The sequence below is a fragment of the Scleropages formosus genome, chromosome 1, assembly GCF_900964775.1.
Source record: "Scleropages formosus chromosome 1, fSclFor1.1, whole genome shotgun sequence".
NCBI classification, from domain to species: Eukaryota; Metazoa; Chordata; class Actinopteri; order Osteoglossiformes; family Osteoglossidae; genus Scleropages; species Scleropages formosus.
In genome coordinates this window covers 36,215,718-36,231,588 of record NC_041806.1, presented here as the reverse complement: position 1 = coordinate 36,231,588, position 15,871 = coordinate 36,215,718, and the positions used below count along the sequence as shown (strand labels likewise).

The following is a 15,871-nucleotide window of genomic DNA, read 5'->3' as shown; positions in this document are numbered from 1 at the left end:
TGTCATGTGAGGTGTCCCCAGCACAGTGCCATCAGTGTTCACTTTCTCTTAGTTGACGCCTTTTACCAGCGCGGCCAAGTTCGGCCGACATCTTGTTCGCCGTTTCCGTTACCCTGCTCTTGTGCATTCCTCGCGCTGCACGGCAGCTCTCGTGTTGCTTTTGCCAGAACGTCGAACCCGAGCGCTTCTCGGCGTTCATCTTGCTTAGCAGTGAGTGTTTGCCCGGCGCCTTTTGTTTACTTGCGGCTTCGCGAAGGTACGGCAGGGTGTACCGGCCTCCATCGGTGTGCTCTTTCTGCCATTTGTGGTTAAAGCTCTCAGTGCAGGGCTTCCTGTACACAACCTTGTCATTCCTGCAGCACTACGGTGTGGAGACGGGTGCGAGATGTGAACATGTGGGCTTCCTTGTAATATCTTTTTAATGATAAAGCAGTACAGTAGGTCCACGGGGGAAAGTGACGGCGTTTTCGCTGTGGAGCGAACACGGTAATACACTCCTTTCGTCCAAGAAGACAATTGAAATGGTGGTGATCACTGGTGTTCGAGTGCTCTTCCAGATCACCTCCCATAAAAGAGCGTAAAGGAGAAAACACTTAACACTTTTACATTTTTTGAAATCTAACTTGAGCCTTTTTATTCTGAACACACAGGCTGTCTGTACGGAGACAACGTAGTGCCATCAGATGCCTACTTTCACTACCTCTGGAACTTAGTAACTTCGAAGCAAACCCTCGTTGCTCGTTCTGGCAATTTTTAGTAGGGTTCTGGTCATTTCTGCACAAAGTTGTAACGGTTTCAGGTATTACGCTGGACTTTGGCTTCAAGCGTGGGCACGCCGACGCAGATGATGGTGGTACGCAGCCTCTCAACCACACACTGTTTATCAGAATGAGCAAACCAGTTGTTGAGAAGATCGTAGGTGTAAGACACCCACATGGGGAGCTGTTTCAAGTCCCATATGACAGCGTCGTGGACTTAGTCACTTTCGTACATGTCAAAGTAGACGCTGCGCAAAGCCTTGCCTTTCCTCTCTGTCTTACTACAAATCATGTGATTTGCAAGAAGTACACAGAAGACTGAGCTCATGGATTCAGACGATTCTTACATACACACACACAAATATAGGTGTACGTTTGTATATTTATGAAATTCTGTATTTCCACGATTCATCTCGCTTACATCTCTGGGTGTATCGTGCTTTCATCCAGCGCTGTTCTGGAAGACCTGGAACCTGGAAGAAGCTCCGCCATAAATCATGGTAAAGCTGATCTGTCCATCAGACGTGGATCTGTTACGTCATTTTCAGCAAATCTTAAAAATGTAGGTTGAGCGTGTTCATCGCAACGAGTGTGCACGACAGCATTTTCCACCTGGAGTGAGACAAACAGATTTTGCAGGTGGTGTGAACTTTTTCCTTTTTCTCCGAACCTTGCTGTATGGCAGATAACAAACTTATTTTCACCATTTGCCCTTTCAACTCACAAAAATCATCCGAGGTGAAAGTAGATGGCAGTTTGTATATGAAACTGCTGTCGGAGATGAGTTAATGTGCTCATGGGGGTGTCCCGTTTCTTAAAAGACCTGGGTTCAAGGCAAATTAGGTAGAACTATTACGTGGTCTATAATCATTGACATTTCTACTGTTAGTAATTTTATGAAGAGACGAATCAGGCCGCAGATGCAGCCCATCTCTGCGGTGCTGGTGTGCTCTAAAATGCTGGAACCGCAAAACGTTGTTTGGCAGCAGTTACGTTCACGCAGCGAAGGGCTGGAAGTGCTAACTTGTCCTTTGCGTTTCACTGGCTTGCAGAACTGTCAGCACTGGACTGGTGGGTGTTTCTCCTGAAAAACGGACAAAGCCGGCTGTCTCAACTAGTACATCCTCATGTGGGCAGCATGGTGGTGCAGCAGGTAGCACTGGTGCCTTTCCGCTGGTGGGCGGAGTTTGCACACTCCCCCGGCTATATGCATTTTCATGATAACATACTCCTTTCTCACACGCTCAAAACTTTACTGTAAGCAGAAGTTTGTGAAAATGATTCCCACCATCATGGGATGCAGTTTTAATACTGATCTTGTAAATGTTAACACACTCACATTTCCTACATTACCTTTTGTACGATTTTGACAGCTAGTGGTTGTGGTATTTGTCATTTTTAAATGGTTTCTATTGTGGTTAAGTTAGCTTTCTTTAATAAACACTTTAAAGTGGTGACACACCCGATAGTGCCTTTGTGTCACAGATCCTGCATGGTGCAAGAAGACGTGGGTTCGATCCCTGCTCATTCTGTGTGGAGCTTGCATGTTCTCCCCATGTTCAAGTAGGTTTCCTCCTACAGTCCAAAGAGATGTATTTCAAATGAATTGTGCTACTAAATTCCCCGTAGCGTGTTGATCATGTGAAGATGAGTGGTTGACTCTAGGTAGAGTTTCTAGCATTCTAAGTGACCTTGGGTGAAAAGGTATCAGCTAAATACTGGCATATTCATTGTAAGTCACTTTGGAGACTTTATTCTCACACTTTATTGTAGAAAATGTAATGGGTAATAATTTTTCTGTCTTACTCCTGGACTCAATTGTCTTCACTTCCTTTCGAAGGCCCCCCCGTCATGTTTACTCCTGCCTCTTGTATCTCCGGTTGTCTCATGGCACGCCTTTCCTCACACTACACATCTCCTGTATGCCTGGTATACTACCAACTTGCAGACTTGATTAAATAAGTCAGACAGCAGAATGGTATTGGTGATTGTTTAGGCCAGAAATAAACTGCCTTCAAGAAAAATCTGAGTGAAAAAGTGGACACATGCAATGCAGAAAAATTTTCAGTGAGGTCCCACTCAGGTTCTGGTGTAATCTGATACTACATGTGTGCAGTGGTGTCACACAGAGCTTGTTATAAACCAAGTAAGCATTTTCATATGTTTTCCTCAGGTTTTCACATGACACTCAACGTAGTCTTTTCCCCACAGAAGAAGCTCAAGATCTCAGAACCTAACCCATATTTCTGTGTGTTTATGGAAGTAAACACGGAAGTCGACAGTGTTATAAAACTTAGATACATAAGAACTTTGGATGCTTAGAAGTTGTAAGGCGGTTGTTCAGTTTTATTTAGGAAAAGCAAACACCAAATACAGACTTCAGGGCTAAAACAGTTCCATTGCTCGTGCAATGTCCAAGTTGCACTTGAACAGGTTTATCTCCCTAAGTAGTGATATAGTTTCTTCTGTCATTTACCATTTCAAATTCAGTGCAGAGTTCTCTTTGGACATGTTACCAGCCTATTAAGCTGGAACACTTGTCCATAAGTAAAATCTTGGCTGAAATTCTAAGAATGAAGCTCACAAGACCAACACAAGTCCACTAAAATATTACAGTATTGACCACCCATATTGATAAGGACATTAATCAGGCCTCAAAAAAAGATTTACAAATTACTGAGAAGTGAGGTCACAGACATTTAACAGCTTAGTCCACTTCTTCCATGCGTGAAGCATCATCGCCCTCTAGAGGTGGGATCTCATCTTCAACAGCTTCAGCACTTGGCTCTTCTGCAGGGACGTCATCATCATCAATGCCTGAGGACAGAACGGAGAGAAAGATTAAGAATGCAAACATGAAACAAGTATTTAACAGAAATGATTGAAAGCCTAAATGATGTTTACCAAGTCCAAGCTTGATCATCCTGTAGATACGGTTTGAGTGTGTCTGGGGGTCATCCAATGAGAACCCAGAGGACAGCAGGGCTGTCTCAAACAGGAGGATGACCAAATCCTTTACTGCCTTGTCATTCTTATCAGCTTCAGCTTTCTGCCTTAAGGTCTCCATAATGGCATGGTCAGGGTTGATCTCCAGGTGCTTCTTGGCCATCATGTAGCCCATTGTAGAGTTATCCCTCAGAGCCTGAGCTTTCATGATGCGTTCCATGTTGGCAGTCCATCCATAAGTGCTTGTGACAATGCAGCACGGAGAAGACACCAGACGATTTGAGACTGTAACCTGCGAAAAAGGATTGCAAACTTCTTACTGGAGGTTATATCATGATCTTATGGTCCAATTCATGTTCATTTGAAAAGCCACAATATTAAAACTGGTTACAGTCAAGCAATATTTTGGTTAGGATTTGCTTTTCACAAACAGTGCAAACATTCCTATAGCAAAATATTCTGTCATCTGTTTAATTTCAGCAAATCACACCTTCTGTGGAGGCAAAACAAGATAAGTGCACATTCCCCAATCCCACTGAAGCATGAATGGAAAAGGGACACAAAAGAGCCACTGACTATGGGATTTACAGCCCAAATTACAATCTGAACCTACATGGACAACAACTCACCCAGTGTGCCAAATGGCTGAACTAGGCCACCTGTGTGCAACCAAAATGGCAAAATGACATCAGCACTTTGGAAACAAATCGGAATAATGCAAACCAATACAGTGTTCATTTCAGTAAAAATTCTGGAGGTTTTAGGGTCTGTAGAGGTGTGAACAACCACTTTTGCATAAATTTACCTTCTCTACTTTTTTGTCTAGAATCTCCTTCATAAGTTTGCAGAGGCTCTCAAATTTGGCCTTGTCGTCTTCCATCTTTTTTTTTTCCTCTTCATCCTCAGGCAGCTCCAAACCTTCCTTTGTGACTGAGACTAGAGTCTTGCCATCAAACTCCTTAAGCTGCTGGACGCAATATTCATCGATGGGCTCGGTCATGTACAGCACTTCAAAGCCACGTTTGCGAACTCGCTCCACAAATGCAGAGTTGGCCACTTGGTCTTTACTCTCACCTATTACATAGCAAAACAGTTATTTTAGCAATGCAGACTATCCATGCAACTGTTGCAACTTCTACATCTGTAAATTTCTCCAAAATAAAGCAGTGAATCACTAAGGATAAAAAGTGATCTACCAGTGATGTAGTAGATGGACTTCTGATTGTCCTTCATGCGGGTCAGATATTCAGCCAGGGAGGTCATCTCATCCCCAGACTGAGAGCTGTGGTAACGCAGCAACTCGGACAGCTTCTTGCGGTTCTGAGAGTCTTCGTGGATACCCAGCTACAGACAAATAATGTAGTCTTACAGTTAGATATTACACTTCTGGGTACAGGAGTCATAAGTTGACAAGAACTCAAAGTTCCTCCGTGGACTGCTTTATGAACCACAAAAGGCATGTGCATCAGAAATGTTTTGATTACCTTGAGATTTTTGGAGAAGGCATCATAGAACTTCTTGTAGTTTTCTTTGTCTTCAGCCAACTCTGAAAAGAGCTCAAGACATTTCTTTACAATATTCTTGCGAATCACCTTCAGAATTTTGCTTTGCTGCAGCATTTCTCTGGAGATGTTGAGTGGAAGGTCTTCAGAGTCCACAACGCCACGAATGAAGTCTATAAAAGAGATGCAGCGTTACGGTTACAAGTTAGGAAGAATAAAAAGGTCAAAGTGCGGTTTTCCACCCTCTAGCCTGACCCTCCCCACTTTAAATAAAAGGGAATATAATTACTTAGGTATTCTGGGATGAGTTCATCACAGCTGTCCATTATAAACACTCTTCTGACATAGAGTTTAATATTGTTCTTCTTCTTCTTGTTCTCAAACAGGTCAAACGGTGCACGGCGTGGGATGAAGAGTAGGGCCCGGAACTCCAGTTGGCCTTCCACAGAGAAATGCTAAAAGGGACCATAAATTCATTATTTGCACAAGTATAAGAAGACTTGTCAAATATTCTCTTGGTCACAGCAGAGGTAGGCAACAGTGGGCACAGAGGGTACACTGGATCTTCTTAGATTTGTCATCATCTGAACCCTTAAAAGATTTAATGGAGAAAATTATATAACAAATCAAAACAATATATTTAGTTACTTATATCTCCTACCTTTACTGCCAGATGATCTTCCCAGTCATTTGTGAGACTTTTATAAAACTCTCCATACTCTTCTGTCGTGATGTCGTCAGGATTTCTTGTCCAGATTGGTTTGGTCTTGTTTAATTCCTCTTGGTCAATATACTTCTCCTTGATCTTTTTCTTCTTCTTGTCTTTGTTATCTTCCTCATCGTCAGAACCAACATCTTCAATTTTAGGCTTGTCCTCTCTGTCTTCTTTATCTTCCTCCTTCTCGGTCTTTTCCTCCTCTGCTTCATCATCACTGATTTCCTTGTCACGTTCTTTTTCAACCTTGAGAAAATATAAAACACGTTATGTGACTACTAACTATGTCTTCACCAAAACTTACAAATTCACAGCTTCAGCAAAATCAACTTGTAACACAACAGTTCACTCTTAGTTAGGATGTTAAAATTAATTTGATAAAGCCACCAGTAACTTACAAAAAGTGTAATAGGATAGCCAATAAACTGGGAATGCTTCTTGACAATTTCCTTGATTCTCTTTTCCTCTATGTACTCAGTCTGATCCTCTTTAAGGTGCAAAACAACTTTGGTACCACGACCAATAGGTTCCCCTACAAGAAGAAATAGTAAATTTACAGGTACAAACAGAAAATTCAACTTTTTATTTTTACAGCACAATGACCAAAATGGAAATATTTTGCAGCTAATATACCATGGTCAACTTTGACTGTGAAAGACCCTCCAGCAGAACTCTCCCAGGCATACTGCTCATCATCATTATGCTTTGTGATGACCACCACCTTTTCTGCAACCAGGTAGGCAGAGTAGAAACCTACACCAAACTGCCCGATCATTGAGATATCAGCCCCAGCCTGAGAAAGAGAAAGAAACAATGAACGTGGCATTAATTTGAAACTGATGGTTCTCAATATTTTCTTTGATTAAGCAGCATTGGTGGGTGTCAGTGTATACACACCTGTAGCGCTTCCATAAAAGCTTTGGTGCCAGACTTGGCAATGGTGCCCAGGTTGTTGATGAGGTCCGCTTTAGTCATCCCAATTCCAGTGTCAACAAGGGTCAGAGTACGCTCATGCTTGTTGGGAATAATATCTATCTTAAGATCTTTACCACTGTCCAGTTTAGTGGGATCAGTCAAACTTTCATATCGAATTTTATCCAGGGCCTGTGGGAGAAGGAGAATAATTCATTTTAATAATACAGGTAAGCTAGTGACAGAAGTGCAGCATGGGATGGTGTGTAACAAACACTGATGCCAAGCAAGCAGAAATGTACTTAGTAAAAAGCAAATTTTCCATGGTACGTACATCAGAGGCATTAGAGATCAACTCCCTGAGAAAAATTTCTTTGTTGGAATAGAAGGTGTTGATGATCAGGGACATAAGCTGAGCAATCTCTGCCTGGAAGGCAAAGGTCTCAGCCTCTTCCTCTTGTCGCATTTCTTCAGGCATCTACATAAAACAATTGATAATCTATTTATACTGTGAATTATAAGGCAGTGCATGTGAATGGACATCACAGATTTGCAATAAGAAATAACAATTGGGGCAAAAATGTGAGAGGAACTCTTTCTTAAAATAAAGATTTATTCATTCTTCTCCATCTTAAAACAAATGTCAACAAGAATAGGCTGCAACACATTTTTTAAGGGAAAAAGGAGATAACTCAGCTCAGAAACACAAATTCAAGCCCTCTCAGGGTGGTTGATCTGTCAGAACCAATACATACCAGGTAGGGTTCCCACCCTTTCAAAAAAAAAAAAAAGGTAAATAATTTAAGGGCACATACTCCAGGATAATCCAACCCATCTTTGTACATTTGGTAAATTATGTGAGATCCACAGCAAAGAGATATTTTTCCCTGCACAGAATGTTAACAGATTTGTGTGAACAGACTGAAGTCTTCCAGAATGTTCTGTCCTCCTTGGGTGACTTCACGCAAGTCAAGGTGCCTTTGTTTTTGTACTTGGGACACAGGATAGAGAAATCTATTCTGAATTTAGAGATATGTGCGCTCTGTATTACCTTTCTCTGTTACAGACAATATTTTTTTGTCTGATTCTCCCACATCTCCACCTGTGTCTACATTTGGTAGTTTCCCCAGACGAACTTCCTTTTTTTAAATCAAGACAAAATGTCTCTACAGCTAAGATATTAAAATCTAAGAACATTTTTACTGAAAAAAATCTAATCGGGTAGCGACACAAGTCTTGTATGGAGATCTTAAACTACCACTTACAGCGGTATAACGACAGTGAAATGCTTCTTTTCAGGCCTTAGTTAGTTTATTCGAGCGCGCTCATGTAACACCTCCTTACGCAACCGCGGGCGGGACGTCGCTGCACTGACGTTCAATATGGCGGCCGCCCACGTGCCTGCAGTGAGCGCACCACGTGGTCAACGGCGCGAGTCACAGCGACCATAGTCTCGCAGTAACACAGTGTTCCACCTTCAGGGAAGCGCAGAGCGGGAACAGTTTCCTGCAGCGCCGCGGTACTTTGGATCGGTTAAATCTCTTATAAACTAATGTTACTCGCCGCTGGACTAAACAAATAAAAAAGTAGAATAACTGCTGGGATGTAATTTTAGATTGAATAAGTGAATGTTTTCATTTACAGAAAAAGCAGGACAAACCATTTGACCTTTGATCATGAGTTCTTAAACAACACTACACTGTCTGTCAAATTAGGGCATTCCATTTTAAATCTAACTCAATTCGCTCAAGGGAATCGCGAGAGCCGCATGATCCAGAATGAAGGAGTCCCTTCTTCTTTGTCACACTCAGCTACTGCATCCACACACAGGGTGACACCTACTAGCTGCGGAAAAACAAAAACTGCTGCTACTTGGCCATTTCATACACATTTTAATGGTACAATACCTGACCGGGCTTAGTACAGAACAGGTTCACATGTTATTAGTTACAGTTTATTAAAATATTCCTCAGGCAATAATAATAAAATTGAACTGATCGATGTCCTACTATCCAAGAATTTGAACACAAATACTGAAATAAAGAAAAATGTATTACCTTTCTTAGTTCCGGTAGGTTTTCTTGAGTTAAATGCAATCAAAAGTGTCCCTTCCCCTCCGCTCTCTGAAGCACAGAAATTGAAAGAACTTCCTACCTAAGACAGATAACTATATGGCCACTATGTAATAGCCTGCATATCCATCCGCGGAAACGCACCATCCTGGTACAAGAATGACAAATCTACAGTTTGTTCCTTTTAGCAGAATTTGTGTGGGTGTTATCGCCTTGAAACTTATATATTTATATTTGCACTGTTGGGCTATCTATGTGTACTCTAAAACAGAAAAACCACTGGCGAAAAATGTAGCCATACAATCATTTACATATTCATGTTCTGCGCATTTCAGATGTTTATAAGGACATAAAATGTATGTATATTATTGCAATTTATGTATGTAAGTGTTGGTCGATTCATTACTCTTTCTAACCATTATTTATTTTAATTAGGGTTGACTATACAAAGATCTCTAACGTTCGGTATTTTATAGCATCTCGGAAGGATATTGGTGTGCTCTCGTTGTTGCGCTTCGGTTTTTCCAGCACTTTCTATATGAAAATCACAGATGTATGGTTAGTAGACCGAAAATCCCTGTTTGAGTGGAAGACAAGGTTCTCTATATCTATACTGGAACCGCCCCCTTTGAGTGCACTGTTTTTCTATTGGACAAGATGTGGGCACCAGCGTCAGTAAGTACAGGAACTTGTGCTGTGCGGCTCAGATGCGGTTGGAGAATTCGGGGTTGTTTGGCAGCTCTCTTGGCTGGGAATGTTTATAAAATGCTAGCGTGCTTATCCTTGCATCGTATATTATACTATTTCGAATATCTTGAAAATATCCTGCTATTTTAAAAAAGCTTAGTAGTATTTTATTTTAATCTTTCCACATGTAACAGTATCTAAGTAGAACAATGTGTCAAAGCTGAATTTAGGCCAGACCAGGTTGCATCAGAAAACAAAGAGAGAAAGACAAAGAGTGTACAATAACTTAGTCTACTTTATTTTTTCAGCAGAATATCAATCTATTTACATAAACGGCTAAACTAAAAGAGTGAATGGAAAACAGTTAACATGTCAGAGACTGTAACAAGTACATTTACTGTATTCATGTTGCTGACACTTTTCTCCAAAGCAACTTACACAATGTTAATGTACCTACACTTATTTACCCATTTATACAGCTGGGTAATTTTAATTTTACTGGAGTAATTTAGGGTAAGTACCTTGCTCAAGGGTACTACAGCTGGAGGTGGGATTTGAACCTGCAACCTTTGGGTGTAAAGACAACAGCTGTGACCAGCTACTCCAGGAGGTTCCAAACATTTTTTATTAGGCCTCTTTTTGAGTTTTAAAACACTACAATAAACCTAATGCAGAAAAATAATAACTCTTCATTTACAACATTTTTATTGTAGTTGCTTGCTGCTGTCGTTATTGTTGGCATTGTTATTAAAATATAAATTTCATGGTATCAGCAATTCACTGGGATGATTTGCACAATATATATGCATTTTTGTTTTCATGCAAAGCAAAATGATATTCTGTTGGTCCAGGTGTTGAAGCAGGTAGTGTAGTGTTACAGCCACCAGCTTTGGAATCAAAGGACCAAGCTTTGCATCCCACCTCCTACTGCGGGGCCCTTGACCAACGTACTTACTCTAAATTGATACAGTAAAAATTGCCAGGAGTGTAAATGAGTAAATAATTGTAAGCAGTATACACTGTAAGTCACTTGGAGGGGCTAAATTAGTGGAAGTAAATAAGTTGTTGAGTATTGATGTGGTACATGTATAATTCATTTAAAACATATAAGCGTGTAGGGTTGGCTTACCATGCTTTAATTTAACTTAATTTTTACACAGTATTATCATCATCAGTGGTGAGTTATAATGACTTTCATTTGCTTTATTAATTGAGCTTATGTAAATTTCTGAAAAAATGTACATTTCAAAGTAATTTTTCACGTCTTAACTTTTTACGTTTACTCGAGCGCACACCAAGAAAAAAAATGTACATTTACTCCATTACATTTTTATGTCACTATAATGCCTACTTTTTGCATTGTACATTGTCTCCTTAAAACTAAGTGACACCCCTTACTGTCAACAGTTTTCTGTAGATTTCACTGACCATCATTCATTCTTGACCCTTTTTTTTTTTTTGCTGAATTTTGCACCACCTCGACTGAAATAGTAGTTTCATTCAATTTCAGGAGTGATGGTAAACATAAGAAAAAATATTTATTTATATGCTGACTACGTAACAAATAATTTTCTCCTATTTCATGAGAGCTTAATTCTCTCTGAATTGTCCAAGTTTGTCTAAATTGTTCTTAAACTGAGTTATTGGTTAAGTCAACCCTGGAAATGAATTCTGGGAACTGCAATGTCTGCTCAGTAGGCACTGAGTCGATGTCCCCTCAATGCCTTGGCATTCCCCCCCTCCAGATAGATGATTGCCTTCCATCCAGTTTCCATCCACCTTCCCTGTATTCAGCCACAAGCTCCGTGTATTTCTGCCTCTTCCTCTCATGGGTCGCCTCAAAGCCTTCCTTCCACGGGTTGGTCAGCTTGATCATTATGACCACTCTGACTGTTGCAGACCATACCACAATGTCTGGCTTTAGGGGGGTTGTCATAGTTTCAGTGGGAAACCGGAACCGCTGATCAAGGTCTACTGTCATGGACCAGATGTTTGAATTCCATTCTTCCTTTGCTTGGTACCCTGTGCAACCTCTCCTTGCTTGACAAAGCACAGTAGCTGTTTTTTGTGGGAGAGGTTGACCTTTGTTTGCTTCCTGTATGCTTGTCTCCAAAACCTCTGGCAGCTTCTGCAGGGCTTGACCATATCCCAATCTGTACTGACCTTGTGAATATGCGGTCTGGCACCTAGATGGGAAGCACTGGAGCCTTGCTTCTAGAGTATCACAAGGGAGCGCTTCCCTTAGTGTCTTAGGGAACCCTGATGAGTTTGGCCTGCGGTATTTTCCACGTCGCACCAGCTTTTGACTCTGTTGATTACACTCTCGCAAGGGCCAGTCAGTAGTGTAGCAGTCAGGATAATGATTTGTAATGCTCAAGTGGTCTGGTCAAATCACAGTCCTGCCACTGCTGTATCGCTGTTATGAAAGGCAGTTATGCTGAACTGCTCTACAGGTAAAGAATTGTAAATCACTTTGCATAAGGGCATCAGCTAAATGGCAAATGGACTGAAATAACGTCACACTGTAACTGTTAACATTGTTCATGATTCAGAGCATTTAAAAGCCTCATTTCAATCAGTTCAGTTTTTGATTAGTCCCCCCCCCACCTGTTTCTTTTTCACTTTTACTTAAGTAATATTGAATGAATACTTCAGTAATTACAGTATATTTTGAAAGTAGTTACTTTTACTTGACAACTGTGTTTGGTTGGTTTTGCAGTTGTGATTGGTTCTGTTCACACCATGATCCACCCGCAAGTATGGCTGATATCACGTGGTATGAAGAGCAGTGTTAAGAATAAGGTAGGGAGGAAAGTTGGGTGCCTCAAGGTAAGAGCTGACAGTACTGATGCCGGATCAACTGTGAATCTCAGAATTTGTACATTTACCATCACTAGTTAAGATTAAAAACCGTCTCCAGATCAGCCCTCACTGGAAACCTATTCCCATAGCCAGTTTCTGCTGAGTAGGAAAACTAAAATCATGGGAAACATAGACATTGGCATTGGTTGAGAAAAAAAAATATGGTCATCATGAAACATTTTTTGGTATGAAGTAATAATAAGCCAAAATTTAATTTAGAATGCTCTGTAATATACATTTACACCATGCTAATTGTAGAGTACAGTTGGTCTGCATTCTGTACAAATGATGAATTACGAAGGTGTTCAACTAAAGGACGTGGTTATTAGGATGTTTCCCACTAGGTGGCAGAACTAATGTTGCACACATCTTGGCCTCCTATTCCTACACGTGTGGGGCGAGCGAAATAATTATAAAAGTATGACAATTTACATTTCATGCAGTGTGCTTATCCCCTATATTTGGTGTTTATGTCTGGGGAAATCCAAATGACTTTTTCAGCTTTTAGTACCCACTGCCACTTATTAGACTAACACTGTAGCAGGTTTATTATGATATGGGTCATATAATAAATAAGGAGTATGAAGCCATTTTAGGCAAAGTGATACAGCCTCTATTTCAAGATGATAACACTCCATACATACTGTACTGCTAAAAGGATTCAAGTATACATTTATGAAGAGCTAGATAAGCTCAGACACTCAAACCACATCCATTCCCCATCCTGACAGCTGCCCCTGCAGATGGTTCATTAAGAACAGCTGAGCATCAGGTGGGCCAGTTGTACCAATAATAAGACTCCTCATAAAGAGAGGCTGGAAAGAAAGCTGGGGGAGGTGTCTTAAGAGCATTTTGGTGAGAAGTTCTGAGTTATTTGTTACATTTTGAAATTAGAGATTGCGTTAATTGTGTTTTACTGTTAATTGTTTTGGGGGGTGCAGTGGTGCAGCGGGTTTTGCTGGGGCCTGCTCTCTGGCGGGTCTGGGGTTCGAGTCCTGCTTGGGGTGCCTTGTGACGGACTGGCGTCCCGTCCTGGTGTGTCCCTTCCTCCTCCAGCCTTACGCCCTGCATTGCTGGGTTAAGCCTCCAGTTCGCCGCGACCCCGCTTGGGACAAACGGCTTCAGACTGTGTGTGTCTGTGTGTGTGTGTGTGTGTGTGTGTGTGTGTGTGTGTGTGTGTGTGTGTGTGTTAATTGTTTTTTATTTTTATTTTTCTGTTAAACTTGGTAGTTTCTCACTGCTTGGTCTGAACTGAATAGACATTTCATTAGTCAGCTTTTATTAGTTTGGTTCCATCTTTGGTTCAGAAATATGATGATAAAACAATGAGCTTTCCTGCAAGTCCACCAGTGCTCATCCCCCACCTGATGACTACCTAGAATTGATGTGCCACTGCATGTTAAACACAATGAACAACCTTTTTGCACATTAAACCCTCTGTCAAGACCTTGTGATAACAAAAGGAGGTAAGCATTAAAATAAGAAAAAAATTTCATATTATTCCAAACATTCTCATGCTCTCTTTCGTTAGCTACCACTGCAAGTCAGGGACAAAGAAGGAAACTGTCACATCCATTCCCAAAAACTGAGCCAGATTCAAATTACACCCAAACGGAACAGGTACGGTGAAGATAACATGTAGCACCTCCATGCCACTCTGAAACATTTCCTATAGCACACACACTGCCTGAAACTGCTTGTCCCAAGCATGGTTGCGTCGAACCAGAGCCTAACCCGGCAACACAGAGCACAGGGCTGGAGGAGGAGGGGACACACCCAGGATGGGACACCAGTCCGCCGCAAGGCACCCCAAGCAGGACTCGAAGGCTAGAACCACCGGAGAGCGGGTACAGGCCAAACCCGCTGCGTCCCCCCACATTTCATAATGGCAACAGTAAAATGCAGTTCACTTCCACAGAAAAATACATTTCAGAACATACTGCCTAATTTGCTCACTGGACTATTTCACTTTCTTACCACTCTTCAACATGCACTCAGAAAAGAATCATAGCAGATTGAACAAGAGCATCCATATGGGCAGAGTGGTTGTAACCCCAAGGAAAGATCACGCAAGAATTCGACGGTTAAATGAATTTCTGTGCATTTCAGTCAGCCTGCCCCCTTTTATGTCTTTCCTGAAAAGGGGCTTATGAGGAAAGATTTCTAGTATATTTGTCGAATACTTATTGCATCCTCTGTGATTCTGGTGTGATTATTTTTCTTTTTCATGTGACTGAATTATATAACTGAACTCATTATTAGATTTGAAAAGGATATTTTACCTATGGGGGTGCAGTGGCATCGTGGGTTTGGCCTGTGCCTGCTCTCTGGTAGGTCTGGGGTTCGAGTCCTGCTTGGGGTGCCTTGCGATGGACTGGTGTCCCATCCGGGGGGTGTCCCCTCCCCCTCCAGCCTTGTGCCCTGTGTTGTCGGTTTAGGCTCCATTTCGCCGTGACCCCACTCGGGACAAGTGGCTTCAGACAGTGTGTATTTTATCTACATCTTACAGATTTTTTTTCCTTCTTATTTGTACATGTTGCATGTTCAGTCTGTCCTTTGGTGCAGAAGTGCATCTCCTCCCACAGAAAATGTCATCTGTGTTTGCTTGTCAGTTGTATTTGATGGGAGCTTTGATTACATTTTTTTTGCCCTGAAGTTGAACCAAGTTATCAGTAGTGATGGTGAGAGGTGAGTCATCATTCATTTTCCCACAACGTACTGCTGATCAATACTCACGATATGAAAAGAGCTGACTGCAGCCAAACTTCTTGTGCCTCACAAACACGTACATGATAGCACACACATTCACATTATGGGTACACATCTGCTTTCTATAATTGTGCAATGCCAAAAACTAGAATATTCACAGGGAAATACTTTTTGGAGTCTAGTAATGTAATCATCGCATTTTATATATTCTTTAATTTTGAGTAAATTGTGAAGTTTCACCTGTTATTACACAAATTGACAAGTTGAATTATGGAAGCTTGTTTCTCATTGTCACATAGGAATATTCTTTGACGTTTTTATCAGTATTGCGGCTAGGGTTTTAACATGTAACTTAATGTAAGTCACTTTGGAGAAAAGTGTCAGCTAAATGAATAAATATAAAAGTACATGGCATGATGAAAGTGCTTTTGAAAACTCAGATTTTTTGCTTAGGGAGGTGAATTTTACCTGTGATGTCTGAAAATACTATGAATCTAAGAGAAATTATGTTTCAGTGACTGTGATTAAGGCAATTCTTTACTCTGTCATTCTTAATATAATAACAATAATAATATATGATCAGATGAATATGTAGCAGCATCACAGTCAATTAAAAAAACACATGGGATAGTGTTTTTCTAATATTTACGTATGTCTATTCATCTAATTTTGAAAAGAAAAAATTGGTACTACGTATAAAAGAACATT

General features: G+C 40.9%; 1 protein-coding gene across 1 annotated transcript; it reads right to left on the bottom strand.

Moving 5' to 3' along the window:
• Positions 1-3,083: 3,083 nt before the first annotated feature.
• hsp90ab1 (heat shock protein 90, alpha (cytosolic), class B member 1) lies at positions 3,084-8,988 on the bottom strand. Its single transcript, XM_018743757.2, has 12 exons — positions 8,891-8,988; positions 7,168-7,311; positions 6,819-7,025; positions 6,555-6,714; positions 6,320-6,453; positions 5,868-6,167; positions 5,496-5,661; positions 5,189-5,379; positions 4,901-5,048; positions 4,510-4,778; positions 3,663-3,996; positions 3,084-3,575 (listed from the first exon to the last, which is right to left on the bottom strand). The coding sequence occupies exons 2-12, from the start codon at positions 7,309-7,311 to the stop codon at positions 3,466-3,468; spliced, it is 2,163 nt and encodes a 720-aa protein (XP_018599273.1). The 5' UTR covers positions 8,891-8,988; the 3' UTR covers positions 3,084-3,465.
• Positions 8,989-15,871: the final 6,883 nt, after the last annotated feature.